The sequence below is a fragment of the Liolophura sinensis genome, chromosome 1, assembly GCF_032854445.1.
Source record: "Liolophura sinensis isolate JHLJ2023 chromosome 1, CUHK_Ljap_v2, whole genome shotgun sequence".
Taxonomy (NCBI): Eukaryota; Metazoa; Mollusca; class Polyplacophora; order Chitonida; family Chitonidae; genus Liolophura; species Liolophura sinensis.
Window position 1 is genome coordinate 51,492,842 of NC_088295.1, and position 17,292 is coordinate 51,510,133.

At 43.2% G+C, this 17,292-nt stretch overlaps 1 protein-coding gene across 1 annotated transcript; it reads left to right on the forward strand.

The window, feature by feature from the left end:
• Positions 1-759: 759 nt before the first annotated feature.
• LOC135461949 (organic cation transporter protein-like) lies at positions 760-17,276 on the forward strand. Its single transcript, XM_064739249.1, has 10 exons — positions 760-927; positions 6,008-6,254; positions 9,556-9,659; positions 10,207-10,361; positions 10,866-11,034; positions 12,289-12,507; positions 12,985-13,211; positions 14,676-14,857; positions 15,404-15,556; positions 17,268-17,276. The coding sequence occupies exons 1-10, from the start codon at positions 788-790 to the stop codon at positions 17,274-17,276; spliced, it is 1,605 nt and encodes a 534-aa protein (XP_064595319.1). The 5' UTR covers positions 760-787.
• The last annotated feature ends 16 nt before the right edge of the window (positions 17,277-17,292 follow it).

The window sequence follows — 17,292 nt, forward strand, 5'->3', positions numbered from 1 at the left end:
CGTCCAGTTTGTTCACCGCAACTATATATATTTACGTTCTTCTCTAGCACCGTTGACGGGCTGAAGTCATTGACTCCGACTTGATTTTGTATATATACTACATTGAAACTGCAAAAACCAACAGCATACGATGTTTATTAATAATGGATCTCCTGAGATCCGATTTAAAACCATCATTATACGAAAGTCAATCATTGGATTTTTCCCCTTAATTTATGCATTTATTTATTCCATTGGTATTTCAACTTGATCAGTCCTTCTGTGTAAGCTGTATATTTTTGAGATAACCTTGTTACTGGATTAGGTTGCATATTAAAGTGTAACAAGTAACAGTTGATCTGTATGGAAGATGAGAGGTTGGGTGGAGGTCCTCGCTGTTTTTTCTTGAGACGGCGCTGAAACAGAGGTGAAAAAATGAAGTACAAGATCGAAATACCGGTACACCCAAGTAAAATTGAATTAAAAATAAATGCTCCCCAGATAGAAACAAAATTGTACTAGAAAATGTTTACTTTGTACAGTTAAGGACATATTTATCTAGTGTGGCTACGGATTCGTGTGAATGTGTGCGCTCTGATGTTGTCCTCTACGCTGAAGATTGTCAGTACAGCACGATCATTTCTCCCCGTCTTTAGCTCGGGTAAACACCACGCCGATTTGTTTGCTTTCTCATATGACGTGAATTTTTTAGGTCGTGCATTAGATTCTTTATTTATGGTGGAGAGAAATGTAGTTTACCTACATTCGGGCGGAGGAAATACGAGAAGTAAGCTGACAGTAACTCGCCATGTTTGATGATATTCTCGTCATTGTTGGTCAGTTCGGTACCTACCAAAAAAGGATATACTTCTTGCTGTGTCTACCTGCTATCACCTGTGCTGTACATCTGGTGTCTAGTGTGTTCATACTTGCCTCTCCTCGTCACAGGTAAACATGGTAGATCAGCTCCAATAACCGGCTCATATACAGATAAATCTACCATGATCCATTGAAATCACGGTAGAATTATCTGTAGATGAGCCGGTTTTTGGAGCTGATAATAATAATGAATGATCCATTAAAATCACGAATTATTATTACCTCGGGCTTAAAAATTTAAGGTTTTACTGGCGTTTGTCTCTCTGCATGTCTATCTGATTGTCTGTCAGTACCTTAGAGACGGAGAGCAGATCGACCTTGCGACTGGTAACAACTGGAGCTTTTGGCAACTGGAAGCAAGTGAGAGTAATGCATCTATCTACACGGGTTTGCAATCACTGACAATTGCCGGTTCAGCGGTCGATCTACGCCTGCTTGTGCACAGTTGGTGGAAGTTGCTCCCGGTCTACGCCTAGATGGTTAGTGGCAGCTGCATACGACCTACGCCTGCTTGTGCATAGTTAGTGGCAGTTGTTCCCGGTCTACGCCTGCTTATGCACAGTTGGTGGCAGTTGCTCCCCGTCTACGCCTGCTTGTGCACAGTTGGTGGCAGTTGCATCCGACCTACGCCTGTTTGTGCATAGTTAGTGGCAGTTGCTCCCGGTCTACGCCTGTGTGCACAGTTGGTGGCAGTTGCACCCGGTCTACGCCTGCTTGTGCACAGTTGGTGGCAGTTGCATCCGACCTACGCCTGCTTGTGCATAGTTAGTGGCAGTTGTTCCCGGTCTACGCCTGCTTATGCACAGTTGGTGCCATTTGCTCCCGATTGCAAGGTTTTGCCAAAGTGTTCGGTATAAGGCTTGCGCGAAGGCCGATGCAAACATGTCAGCAATGGAAAAGTTAAGCACGGGTTATTGATGTAATTTTGTGCACAGCTTTGGCGTTAGCACAAACACAAATCTGTTAGATTTTCGAGCAGATCAGTATTCAGATCATCAACATTACACAAAAAAGTTGATTTTGATGAAACTTGATTTGACGTGCACCTGCTGACCTTGGCACAAGAACCAACTTACTTTATGCTCGTGGTGCTCCGGATCTGGGTCCAACAATTCCTTAAACCATTCCTCACCCTTGCCCACATGTCGTAAAGAAATGATTCAACGAACTGATGGAACTCTGCGCACAGCTCGACAGTGTTTTAAAGGATTCCTCAACATAACGAGATAAGAAACAAATGCAGCTTTCTCTCCAGCTGTACGTGGGATGGTCTGCTAGCAACCAGTGGATGTTCATGGGTTTCTCCTGGGTTCTGTCCGCTTCCCTCCCCCCCCCCCCCCACCCCATAATGCTGACCGCCGTCGTGTTAGTAAAGTAATCTTGAGTACAGCGTAAAACACCAGACAAATAAATAAATAAACACAAATGCAGAGTATTCTCCCTTTGTTTTTGGGAGGGAATTTGTTCATTTGACCGTGGCGGATTTTTGCCCTCTCGAAGTGCCTCATAGTTGGGTTTTGTTTCTTGTACATCTGCTGTCATTACATTAGAGATTGTATGATTGAGGTCCACTGCGAAGTAGACTGACGTGCAATAACTCATTAGCCGAAAATAGTTAATACCAATAGGTTTCGTCTGGAGGTGTGCGTTTTATTAACTGCATGCAACAATCGACAATCAACAATCAAACAATGACGATTGATTCCTGCGTTGATTCACAGACCAGCATTTTGAAGGGTCGACTGTGTCAAGCACAGCACCCCACTGAACATTGTAACTGGCTAACCAGTGTACATCATGCATCACAGACGTGGATACATTCTCAGTATAACCAGCACGTTATGTTCGATGTTAGCCGCGTAAATATAGAACAATAGGTGTGTGAGTGACAAAGTTTTTCAGATGTGTCGACGTACCTTATACTGACCCTGAAGAGTTTTGGCCGGCTTTTTTTTTTGGTTTTCTATTACCATTTCCACAAGATTTAAGTCAATACACGTCTTATATCACATAAACATTATAATCAAAGAGCATGTATACATTGGCCCTGATTAGGTCACGGAATAGCCTATTCCGGCTTTTCACTCTGCTCGTCACGGTACAGCTTTGTCCGGCTTCATACTGAATTGGTAACGGAATGCGCATAACTGAATTGAATGAGTGACGGTTTGGCCTATCCTGACCTGACACTGAATTGATCATGTTATAGAGTAGTATAGGGAATAGGGGTTCTGGCGCACCCTCCCCTTGGCAAATAGAGGCTCCCAGCCCCCATTTCCGGCGAGGTCCAGAAGTTCTAGTATACACACTATAGGTTCTGGACCCCCCCCCCCCCCTTGGTGCCCTCCCCAGAACAAAAATAGAGGCCCCCAGCCTTATTTCGTGAAAGATATAAGCATATTAACGCACCCTCCCTAGGGAGCCCTCCCCAGAACATCATTCGGAAGGAGGTTTTTCAGCTCTTGCCGAGCTAGTTTTCGGCCGCGATCTATAAGCTGTTTTTTCGTGCTTTCATCAATCTCTACGGCGTTGAATGCCTTACGAGACTTAGCGCGTATCTCCTGCTTCAGATCAGAGTAGTTCTTTAGCTCCTGAACGATTTGCTTGAACTCTACGTCTGAAATTACACCATCAGATAAAGCCGTAGATACCTGCGCACGGATGCTGTTAAGTTTAGCCTCAGCCAACAGCCGTATATCGTTATGTTTCTTGGCCTTTGCGTGAAGCCGGCGGCTAACGAATTTTCCGGCGGCATTTAACACACCGCAAGCTAGGGCCGCAGCTTCCATGGCCAAGACAGCAGGGGCTGCAATTATTGTTGTGAGTAGTCCCACACCTGCAACCCCTAGTCCCAAACCGGCCGTAGGCATAGCCAAATCAAGGGCCTCGGCGGCTAAGACACCGCACCGGTACTTTTTGTACAAGGCCCGGCGGAGATCTCGCTCAGATTCAAGCTGCCTCTGTACTTCGCTGATATACTGCAGGCAATGGGCGTGCACCACATCCTCCGGGGGGTTTTCAACCATAATCGTCGGCGCGGTCGGGGCCAAGGGGTGGTCATCAGTAATTGTCGGGTCTTCATCCGTGATCGCTGGGTACAGTCGTCCCATATTGTCCGTCCTACGAATCAACAACGTCGGTAAACTCTAAATCGTCATCGGGAATACTAACACGAAAGCTGCGAAGTCTTATACCGGACTCTAAATAGATGTCACTGAGATTGACATCGCCCCCTGCAAAGACCCGTATATCCTCGAGAGAGCTCCGGATGACTGAGTCGCCCTGGGCCTGTAATTTGATCATAAGCCTGAGCTCCTTTCCATCGTGCTCTGCAGGCCACTTTAGTTTCACCCCGGTAATCAAGGAGGAACGGCGCTGAGAGGCCGCGCCAAGTATGATGTTGAAGATAAGTATAGATCCAGGGTTTATTCGTAGCATGGCCATAGATATGGTTTGCGCGCCAAGACGCACGGCCTCTACACCCGGCGCCGCAGATAGTGTGAAGTAACCTGCTCCACCCAAAGCTATATGGCAGTCGCTGGTTGGTACGAACGACACGAAAGAGGTTCCGGAGTTGAAAACTTTTTCACCCGGGCCCCGGTGGTCTGGACCGTCATCGGGGTCACCTTCACATCTACAAACCAATCGGGGTCGCGAGCTCTGGCAAGAACAAAGCGGTCTTCAAAGCGAATTAAAGAGAGTTTTTGTTCTTCAATCACCTCAGAAGGCGACCTGCGCTCTTGCTCTACAGAGGATGAGACATCTTCAAGGGAAGCAAACGTGGCAGGTTCTGCTTGCCCCGAAATCTTTTTGCGGATATACTTACCACTTTGAAACTCGAAGGCGTAGATTTTACCTTCCTGGCCTTGAAGTTCGAACTTCGACACATCAGCCAAGTCGCTTAAAGACAGACACGCAGACCTGGGACCGGCTGCGTCCACCATACTCATTGTATTTCTAGGGTAGTACTGAGGTACCCTACATTTATATACTTGCCGTCTTTGTCTAAAAGCGCCACGGTCAAGTGCGTTATATAGTCGGCGCGCAAGGTTTTGTACTGTGGGTTGGGAAATGAAACCGTCTTCCCGCAGTTAATCTCTTCACCAGTCACGGCGATGCCCTGAAGTAGAATGGAACTCTGAGGTTATTCTCACGTTTTCTGAGGTGCTCAGTTCATCCAAATGCACGAAGACTTCTTTGTGTGAGACCAAGTTAGGTAGATTGTCACCCTCCACAGTCTCCCAGATATCCTTCTTCCCGTCCCGGAACCCTAAGATTGGGGCAAGCCACGCGAGCGACATGGTGGTATTTCTAGGGAGGGTAAGGACTAGGCGGCCCGTTGCTTCATTCATTTTCAGAGAAACCCCATGCGGGCGGAATATGTCCTTGTCCAGCATACAGACATTGTAGTAGCTCGTCGGCACTTCAACATGTTTGCTATCAAGCAAGAAGCCCACTCCGGAGGGGATATTCACCCAGTTCGGGTAGAATGTTATCTCGCGAAGGGCGGTTTTAAGGCGGCCGTCGAGGTTGTTAAGGGCATGAGGCAGCGTGTGCTGTGCCCCATTTAGAATGTCAGTCAATGTGATGAACATCTTAGCCACGATGAACAGCGAGGCTTACAGGTTCAATAGAGAGGCCACTTACAAGGCCGGGGCATTTCATAGTATCCAAACCCACGCAGAGCAGCTCACGCGATTTGACATCTACATCGATGAAAAGAAGGCCTTTCCAGTCCAGTTCACAGATGTGTTGGCCAAGTACTGAATTGGTCGAGTTACATGTACCTAGCTTTATGCTGATACTTGACCTGGCAGTATAGCCTTGCCAGGCTTCATACCGATACCGATGTGGGTCATAGTGTACCCTTGTTAGGCTTCAAACTGACACCAAATCGGTCATAGTATAACCTATCCTGGCTTCATACTGACACCCATCGGCCATGATTTAGCCTTCTCAGGCTTCATACTCACACCGAATCGGTCATGTCCTCTTGCCGATACTGAATCGGTCATTGCAGAGCCTTGTCAGGCTTCATACAGACACTTAATATTATTGCTTGTTTTAACTTTTCTATGTACACATAACATAATATATAGCTACAAAGTCTTGTACTTTTCTTTCCCATATTGATGGTGCTTTATTTCAGATGCTTTTTACCTGATTGGCCGAATGACACATACGCCATTCAAAATGTTGATCATGCTCTTCTCATCAACGACACGATACCGTCGGCCGAGCCCGGGTCGGGTGCTGTTTACAAACCCTGTCACATGTATGTGGCCAACGTCACACAGGTGTTCAGCGATCCGGATTACCACCCCGCCAACAGAACGGTCACGTGCGACAAATGGACTTATGATAAGGCTATATTCGAATCCACAATCGTTACCAAGGTAATATCCTCAAGTTCTTAGTATTTATTACAATGAAGTTGGCCGTACGTGGGAAGGTCTGCCAGTAACCTGCGGATGGTCGTGGGTTTCCCCCGGGCTCTGACCGGTTTTCACCCACCATAATGCTGACCGCCGTCGTATAAGTGAACATTCTTGAGTACGGAGTAAAACACCAATCAAATAAATAAATAAATACAATGAAGTTACACGACCACTTTTAACTTTGTGATGTACGTATATATGCACACTTAACTGATTAAAACCATATCTATAAGCATAATTCCCAATCTTTGTTTAACCTGCAATCATCATTACTTCCCTGGGTGGAAGGTCATGCGTGCCCATAGCATGGGCTATGGGCACGCAAACATGAGGCATGGATGCAGCGCTCTGAATGGCTGGCACATCGTCACCGTTCAGATCGGTTTGAGTGCACTGAGATATACTGAAGTTCTAGTAACCTTTGACCACATTGTACATGGTTACGGTAAAATCTCAGTTTGCTTACTTTTCACTCCACGGTAATGGCTCTAGAACATGACTTGTTTGTGTTGTCTAACTGAAGTAAGCAGATAGCAAGTTCCAAGTAAGCATGGCACACCGGTGACTTAGGGCATTGTATCCAAGTGAGCATGGCACACCGGGGACTTGGGGCATTGTATCCAAGTGAGCATGGCACATCGGGGACTTAGGACATTGTATCCAAGTGAGCCATGGTACATCGGGGACTTAGGACATTGTATCCAAGTGAGCATGGCACACCGGGACTTAGAGCATTGTATCCAAGTGAGCATAGCACATCAGGACTTAGGACATTGTATCCAAGTGAGCATGGCACATCGGGGACTTAGGACATTGTAGCCAAGTGAGCATGGCACACGGGGACTTGGGGCATTGTATCCAAGTGAGCGTGGCACATCGGGGACTTAGGGCATTGTATCCAAGTGAGCATGGCACACCGGGACTTAGGGCATTGTATCCAAGTGAGCGTGGCACACGGGGGACTTAAGGCATTGTAGCCAAGTGAGCGTGGCACATCGGGGACTTAGGGCATTGTATCCAAGTGAGCATGGCACACCGGGGACTTGGGACATTGTATCCAAGTGAGCGTGGCACACCGGAGACTTAGGGCATTGTATCCAAGTGAGCATGGCACACCGGGGACTTAGGACATTGTAGCCAAATGAGCATGGCACACCGGGGACTTAGGGCATTGTATCCAAGTGAGCATGACACGCCGGTGACTTAGGGCATTGTAGCCCTCAGAAGTCATACATAATTTTATGTTTTATGTTTTATGTGAATCGATGGAACACTTGAAGGTTTTCATGAAATCGAGCATAGCTGAAACCTCACTAAAACACAAAGAGCTAGAGCACAATTTAAAACCTGATCATGCAGTGGACTTTGTTTTTGAAAATTTTGACACATTTATTTTAATATAATATGTAGTTTTACATGGTGTTTGCTCGGAGATCAGCACTCCGGATTCCTTCACCAGCTACATGTTGACCGCCATCGTATAAGTGGTTCTTTAGGATAGCTGAACAGAACCAAAAGACAAAATAGTATCACCTACCTAGTCTTGAAACTCCAAGAGATAAAAGTGATCAGGTGGACGGAGAAATCCTATTGAAAAATTAACATCATTAACTCTTTTATGCCCCGCATTAAGATCGACACGCTGCTATCACATTATTTCATTATTTTCCTCATTATCTCAACATGTATGCCGTTTTTATACCGTAACACAGCCACCGTGGCAGGTATACCTGACAAAACCTCCACACAGTGTATACCGTAAGACAGCAGCCGTGGCAGGTATACCTAACAAACCCTCCACACATTGTATACCGTAACACAGCAGCCGTGGCAGGTATGCCTGACAAAACCTCCACACATTGTATACCGTAAGACAGCAGCCGTGGCAGGTATACCTGACAAACCCTCCACACATTGTATACCGTAAGACAGCCACCGTGGCAGGTATACCTAACAAACCCTCCACACATTGTATACCGTAACACAGCAGCCGTGGCAGGTATGCCTGACAAAACCTCCACACATTGTATACCGTAAGACAGCAGCCGTGGCAGGTATACCTGACAAACCCTCCACACATTGTATACCGTAAGACAGCAGCCGTGGCAAGTATACCTGACACACTCTCCACACATTGTATACCGTAAGACAGCAGCCGTGACAGGTATGCCTGACAAACCCTCCACACATTGTATAACGTAAGACAGCAGCCGTGGCAGGTATACCTGACAAACCCTCCACACATTGGATACCGTAAGACAGCAACCGTGACATGTATATCTGACACACCCTCCACACAGTGTGTACCGTAAGACAGCAGCCATGCCACGCATACTGACAAACCTTCTACACAGTGCATACCGTAAGTGGACACTTGGTGTGACAAAATACACTTACCTTACCTTCTTCAACACATATATACTGTTAATTTTATTTATTTATTTATTTGATTAGTGTATTACGCCGTACTCAAGAATGTTTCACTTAATCGACAGCGGCCAGCATTGTGGTCGGAGGAAACCGGACAGAGCCCCGGAGAAACCCACGACCATCCGCAGGTTGTTGGCAGACTTTCCCACGTACGGCTGGAGAGAAAGCCAGCATGAGCTGGATATGAATTCACAGCGACCGCATTGGTGAGAGGCTCCTGGGCCATTATGCTGCGCAAGCGCCCTAACCAACTGAGCCACGGAGGCACCCTGTTGATTTTATGCTTAACTGCAGACGTTATTTTTAACAGTTGCTCCAAGTTCTATCGATATTACGAACAATGGTATAGCATACATATCCGTAGTTTCATGGTACAAAAATTGCCGTTCAGTATAATGAATTTTTAAAAAATCGGCAAAAGGTAAATGAGAGGCCCTTCACCAAATCATTAAGGTGGAAATAGTTATTTTATGTTTATCGTGCTTTTCTGTATCAAAATATCGAAATGGTCGTCGAAAAAGTGTTAGTTATCTTGCACCATTCTTCCAAGCTTACGGCTACGATTATAAAAATGACTCAGTTCTTCCAACCTTACGGCTGCGATCGTGAAGATGACTCATTTCTTCCACGCTTACGACTGAGCTCTTATACCACCATTATTCATTGTGGCAAGTGAATAGTTCTCTCGCTTGTCAGATAATGTAAAAGAAAAATACACATGATGTGATCCACACAATGAATCTCGGCTATCCTATTCGCCACACTCCAGTGTTTGATTTACATAGTGTATTGACAAAAAATAGAGGTTAACTTTTATTGTTGACTTCAGATGGACCTGGTCTGTGAGCTGAAGGATCTAAAGTCTCACGCACAGATGATCTACATGGCAGGGGTGCTCATCGGTTCTCTCCTCTTTGGGATATTATCTGATATGTATGTATTTTCGTCGGCTAATAGAATCGTGGTATTTGCGTATGTTTGATTATGCTGCATTGCTGGACATCGATTGTGTATTGATTCAGGTGTCATATATCACCCAGGACAAGGAGACAACGTCATAAGGAAACGATTATGATAGCCCAATAAATAGACGACACACTCCTTGGAAATCGCCTCAGTATAGAATGCTTTGTAAATATTATCTGAATTACAAAAAGCTTAAATCTATGTCAGCATTATCTTTTTTCGAATAGGAAAAGTTTTATAAAAATACAGGAAAACGTTGCTTACGTAAAAAATCGCTATACAAATCAACCCAGCTGTGAAATAAAAATTTAATGAATGCCTTCGTGGATGTGAATTTTATTACAAGGTCTTGCATGGACATAACGGTATTACTGTGATACTCCATATATACAAAATTCTGTTCCTTGTATAAATGTTGACGAGAGGTGACGGCATATCGGCCCTATAACCATGACAGCCACTCACGCACCACACCGTCGATGACGTTACCGTTATAGCCATTTCTTCTTCTCAGATTTGGCCGGAAGAAGATATTTTTCACGGGTATCCTGCTGCAGCTAGTTACGGGTTTAGCTGCGGCCTGGGCCCCCGAATACTACACGTTTATCATGCTGAGGATGTTAAACGGTGCCTCAAACTCAGCGGTGTTCACAAATGCCTTTGTCTTAGGTAAGTATATAGCCAGGGTGGTGTATGCATGGCTGTGTGTTGCAACGTTAAATGAAAAATTTTATAAATGAAAAAAAAATCAGTCTAAGGTGGATCTTACATACGCATGTGGCCATTCGCCCCACCCCCCACCCCCCCCCCCCCCCACCCCCGCCAATTTATTGTAGGTGTATTTTGTAAAATCCATATCTACTGTAAACGAATTTCTTCATTTCATTTTATTTATTTTTAAAATAAACATGGTAGGGTAGGTTTGCAAGTGCAAGTTCTATCTTAAGTCATAAGTTTATAGAAAATTTTATTGTTTTAAGTTGCTACAAATTGTTATATTTAACATTGGAACTATATTTTTGTATCCTTATATTTAAAGGCTGAATATAGATTGATGCCACGAATTTCCATCTGGGTGTAACATTAAAACAAAATCACGCAGAAAAACGCGTATGATTCCTTGCATCAGTTCCAATGCAAAAGCGAAAACTACCATTTATTTCTTATCTGTAGGTGTTGAACTGGTCGGGCCGTCTAAGCGGGTTTGGGCAGGGATTGTCATTGAATATTTCTTCGCATTGGGCATCGTGCTTCTGGCAGGCATCGCCTTCCTTATCCGGAACTGGCGGTACCTGCAGATCGCCGTCTCTCTGCCATCAGCGCTCTTCCTCGTATATTGGTGGTGAGTTCCTGTAAACATATGGCTGGGTATAGAATTCAATAGGCACTCCTCATGACATACAAGTTATAGGTCGAAGATGATTTGACCGCTGTTCTCTTACCTTACCACAGAATAAACAGCTTACATGAAATACAGAAAGCTTATATCTATGTCAGCAATATTTTTTTTATTCTTGTGATATACATGGTGGTAGCGATATAACATCCACAGTAACTTGGTCAGTATGATGCTATTATACCACTGTTAAATAACCATAGTATCTATTGATTTCAGTTTAAAGGAGAAGAAAATTGAAATATCAATTAAATACCACTGAAAAGAGTATGCATTTCCTCGCAGGTGCATGACATAAAAACAATATGTCAATATTTCTAATATGTACGTCAAGTTGATAAGTTATAAATAAAGTCAGCACCAAAATCTGCTGTGGGCGACTCCATTTTGCCTAAGAACAAGTCCTGAAGTCTTCTGTGTTAGGAGGAGAATTGCCGTCGGAAACCACCGAAGTGCAGTTCGTACATTTCCGGTAGAACTCTTCTTCCCTGAAGGTAGCGAAGAGTACAGTTCGTTTTCCGCTTGACGATCGGGAAACCGGAATGTTGAACGTAGGTTCCGAGTTTACACGAACAAGCCGGCAGTTTTAACCACTCTCATTGGCTGAGAGGCAACACATCTCAGCATAAATCACAGGGTAGTAAAGATGAAGGACACGATGAACTCAGCGATTTATGCCAGTTTTGCCGTTTTTAGACTTTACGTGTATGACGATGAAAGATCGCAAAATTATACAGATAGAAAAAAATGTGCTCTTTTTAGCCTATAGCGTCATTGTTTAAATTTTCTTCTCCTTTAACAGTTGTCCAATCTAAATTTCCAAGTCTTCTAGTGCAGTCAGAAACTATTTTGATCATGACACTACAACACAGGATTGTTTGATCTGGGGTGCATGTTTACAATAGCAATGTCTTCTTTTCATCATTGGGGATTATGTCTAGGAACCGCCTGTTTGTTTAATGTTTAATGATTAAATTAGATTAGCATTGGGATTATCTTTACGTCCAACATGTCATCGTTGTCGGTAGTTCGTGTGAATGTCTGTCTAAACAGTTAGTTTGGTCACAGGTCTTGGATTTAAATTTATCTTTTTAGCGCGTTTTCTTCATAACCTATTTTGTGAAAGAAATGAATGTATTCATGTGGAGATTTGATTTTGTGTCTGGCTACATTTTTCTATGAGATTTTGATTTGAACCAGGATAATACCGGAATCTCCCCGCTGGTTGATCGCTAACAAGAGACTAGACGAAGCAGAGGAAATCCTGAGGCACGCTGCGCATGTCAACAAGGCCAAGCTTCCGGAAAAACTGTTTGATGAGAGAGAGAAAGAGGTGGGTGGTGAGTCGACGGCGACCTACTCCGCCATCCTGCATTCGCCAACACTTCTCACAAGGTCGGCCATCCTCTTCGTCAACTGGTAAGTGCATAGCTGCTCAAGACTTAATTAGCGTCATTAACATAATAAATTGCGGGCTTTACATGGCACGACACATTTTCAGAAAATATAGACGGATTAATAAACTTGATACACTGGCACAGTTTTTGTATGCATCGCAAGGATTCAGTTTAGCATAAGCACATGTGTCTGTCAAAATGAACAAAAAGTCAAAAAGCCGTCAAACTGTACAAACATTTTTGTCACTGATTTTGCACTGTTATTCATAAGTGAACCCTTGTGCGAAATGTTTATTGAACACGGGAAGAGACTGCTGTATATAAGATAAATAGAGCTAAGTTCTCGGTTCATCGCAGAAGAAACTCTTGTCTTTTGCTGCACCATAGCATTCATGATTTCAGTAGTTAAGTTTGGCTAAATTGAGAACACTAACACTTAGGTTTTTAAGTAAGTATGCATCCAAATTAAAAGGTTTGTTGGTAAACTTTGTGTTTGTAGGCTGGTAATCAGCATGGTCTACTATGGCCTATCCTTAAACAGCGGCAATCTAGCCGGTGACATCTACCTCAACTTCTTCCTCGTCGGCCTGGTGGAGTTTCCAGCGTATACTCTATGCTTGTTACTATTAGACAGAATCGGTCGAAAATCTCTTTACTGTGCTTCCATGCTGTCAGGTGGCATTGCCTGTGTGTGTACAATATTCCCCAGCCTCTATGCCAACCAAGGTTAGTGGCCTTTGCTTGCCGTTTTGTATTTTTACAATTGGAATTTGGTAAATGTTAATAATTATTGAGATGTTATTTATATAGTTACATCTATAGTATATGATTTCTTTGTAATATGTATGATAAGTTTTTATGTTAATCTGAAAGGGTATGAATTGGTGCCATCCGGGAAATGAAAAAAAAGTAGACTGATTTTGTTTTAAATCGCTTTCAGCATTATTTCTATCATGTTTCAAAACAGTGCCTACTGGAATCGGGATAGTCACAATGCCGCCATCTTTGTCATGTTCATACTGAAACAACATTTTGAGGAAGCCAGACATCCATCTTATGACAATTTCTACTACTATTAATACTTCTTGACCGTCTATACCTGTTCTGATCGGATTAAAGGTCTGACACCTGCGGATGGTCGTGGGTTTCCCCCGCGCTCTGCCCGGTTTCCTCCCGCCATAATGCTGGCCGCCGTGGTATAAGTGAAATATTCTTGGGTACGGCGTAAAACACCAGTCTAATAAATAAATAAATAAATAACCGATCGGATTAAGTTTTATCTCAAAGACCAGTTTCGTTCATAAAATGAACATCACAATCTGTTAAAATTATATATATATAACTGTAATGGAAGATAATTACCTGGAAGCAGAAGTAGTCAACAGTTTTAATTTACTTTTGCACCCCGGATACCACCAAGATATAAGATACTGTTGTATCCCAAATACCAACAACATCACTGTTGCTTCCCAGATATGAACGAAAGACAATGTTACTGTTACAACCCTGATAACACCAAGTTACAACATTACTGTTGTATACAAGATATCACCAAGGTACAACATTACTGTTGTATACCAGATACCAGCAAGGTACAATAATGTTGCATCCCAGACCTCACCAAGATATAACATTACTGTTGTATACAAGATATCACAAAGGCACAACATTACTGTTGCATACCAGATACCAGCAAGGTACAATAATGTTGCATTCCAGACGCCTCCAAGATACAACATTACTGTTGTGTACAAGATATCACCAAGGTACATTACTGTTGTATACCAGATACCAGCAAGGTACAATAATGTTGCATCCTAGACACCACCAAGATACAACATTACTGTTGCAACTGCTCGGAAAGACACGTGTGTAATAGCTGTCGCCTCAAATCCAATATGTAGTCCACAACACTTTTATGTTTAATACGTTGAAAGGTCCATATCTGTGCAAGTATTATACAAAATATCATGCTTTGGAGCAGAAAAAGGTATGACGCTTTTATTGCAAATGTTCATATAAATACAGCGGTGATTTTACATCCGTGCCATGTTTGTACAGCTCCTAGACCTCACCCTGGTTCCCAAAGATCTATGTATGCCCCTTCTGTGAGTCAGATTCACGTTGTTTCAAAGAATGTCCTACTATCAATAAATGGATGGTGGATAATTGGATATGCTTATTTTGCAGATCTCCAGTGGGTCACTGTGATCTTGGCAATGGTAGGGAAGCTTGGGGCGGCAGCTGCCTTCGCCATTGTCTATGTCTATTCATCTGAGCTGTTCCCCACCGTCGTTAGGAATAGTGCCCTAGGGGCAGCTTCCATGTTTGCCCGGGCCGGCGGTATGATCTCGCCCTACATCTCCGATATGGTGAACACAAGAACTATCATTTCTATCAAATATATATTCTAAACCATTAGATCCGCTCACAGCAGAATATTTCACTTACCCTGCACCAGGGATGTAGTAAACACAAGTACTTTTCTATCAGTTACATTATATATTCTTAACCATAAGATCCCGCTATTCATGAGCGTTTCACATTGAAGACCAAGCCCCAAGCGACTGTGTTGTTGCGGGAATCCATTACAGTTCTTGACCATTGATGGCGCAGATTTAGCTGATCTCTAAATCAGGAAGTTTCTCAGGCGCCATTTGAAGTGCAGTGGTTTCCGCGGGCTTTTACTGGTTTCCTCTGCACATAAACATAAGTGTCCCCGTATAAGAGAAAGACACCTAAGTGGGCAGTAAAAACACCAAACAAGTACATAATAAATACATATAAATACTCTCTTGATATGTTGATATAACAATATATGGTAAGATAGCGCGGTATTTAGTGACACGTACACATTCATCCAATCCTGTATTAGACACGACATTATAGTAAGTAAAGCTTAGTATTTGGTTCTGCAGAGTGACTTTGTCGGCGGTGACATCGGGAAGGCTCTACCTCTGCTGATTTTTGGGGTTTCCGCGGTCGTCGCTGGTCTCCTGTCGCTCGTGCTGCCAGAGACTCTGAACAAAAAGCTGCCTGAGACAATAGAGGACGGGGAAAAACTTCGGCAGGTATGTTCATCCCCACACTCTTCAGCAATGCTCACGTGGTTGTCAAGGAAACACTCTGAAAATGTTGGTTCTTTACTTGATACTCGAAGAGCATACATGCAGAATTCTTGCGGGCTCTGAAGATTTCAGCCAGTGGCAATGGATGTCTATGCTTTGAGGTAGCTTACTGTGCATACAGATACATTCTAAGAACAATCCAGAGTAACCTTCGATCATTTTTGTACAGCTGTAATGAAAACCTTCTATACGTTCTGTTGTGCTCGGAAATTATCTTCTCCTCATTTCTTTTATCCAGAACACGTATAACGGGAGAAATGGAAGTTGCCACTATGGGGAAGGCCGGGAAATCGCGGAGTTTCTACGGCACATACATGTACAGATCCAAATATGACAACGAATCTTTAACCATAGAAGACTGACATGTCTCTTCAGGAAAGAGGAGACTTTTTTTGTGAAGGAGCTACAGAAACACCAACACTCCGCCAACTCCCCAAGTATTTATAATGACTGAACAGGCCCCGGTTTCATTAATCCCATATCCGTATTGTTCTTATAACATACGTTATCATGGTAGTTAAGGGGCTACTGAGCTATGTGTACCTCATGAAACTTCGACCTGGTACCAATTCTACAAATACAATTTTCACTTCATTTAGCCAGATTTCGAAATTTGGTTTAAATGCTTGTTTTTGGGCTAAAAATTTGAGTTAAAATGGGAATACCTAATAAGTGTTCTACTAATACAAACCTGTCACAGTTTAAACTTCTTGGGTCTTAAGCTACATGTGTGAATATATAGTGAGCTTTTAAATTTTGGCTGAAATCATAACAAACCCATTTGAAACAGACCATTATCTGTACAATGGGCCAGATTATTTGAAAAAAAAAAACAGATTTACGTCATGCATTGTATTTACTATTGTATTGAAAATGACTGGTGTGATGAACGACTTAAGAGTATTCCTGTCACTATTGCCTGATGTGAAACAGTTGTCACCTATAATAGTTGACGAGATGGTGTAATAAATTATATCTACTGATCGATGGGGGAATGAAAAATTTTGTGGGGTCACATAGACAGCCAGTATGTCACAGCTCGTTGTTATCTCACAGTACTGCTCTACGTCATCGTCATTTTACGGCGATAATAATACACAGAGAATAAAACCGTTACACAAATTGATGAGGATCTGAGTATGCTGGGCATTTCGTCCTTAGGGTCGTTATGGTAGGATTCTCAGTTACACAAATTAAAGAGCGCTGCAGAATGAGGGCTTAAAGGCGTTAATGCGCGCTGATAGCTTTTACCAATTCTGTGCATGCAATCTTGCAGGACAGATAAGCTCGCGTGTACTGTAATTGATCAGTTAACCATAGTTGTGCTGTCCCAAGACAGTTAACCACAAGCGTCTTTTAACAGTACAGTTAATGACACTTGTACTGTCACAGTACAGTTAACTACTCGAGTACTGTCACGGAATAGTTAACAACACTTGTATTGCCACAAGACATTTAACCACACGTGGACCGTCACACGATAGTTAACCACATGTGTATTATCACAGGGTGGTTAACTGTCACAGGTTAAATCACAGGACAGATTACCACACCTTTACTGTTACAGGACAGATACCCACACGTGTACTGTTACAGGACATATAACCACACGTGTATTGTTACAGGACATATAACCACACCTGTGTTGTTACAGGACATATAACCACTGTGTACTGTCA

Excerpts from the sequence above, each read along its gene's own strand:
- LOC135461949 (XM_064739249.1), top strand. The coding sequence starts at position 788 with ATGTTTGATGATATTCTCGTCATTGTTGGTCAGTTCGGTACCTACCAA. Across the intron at positions 10,362-10,865 it reads CACAAATGCCTTTGTCTTAG|GTGTTGAACTGGTCGGGCCG; the intron begins GTAAGTATATAG and ends TCTTATCTGTAG. Across the intron at positions 14,858-15,403 it reads CGCCCTACATCTCCGATATG|AGTGACTTTGTCGGCGGTGA; the intron begins GTGAACACAAGA and ends TTGGTTCTGCAG.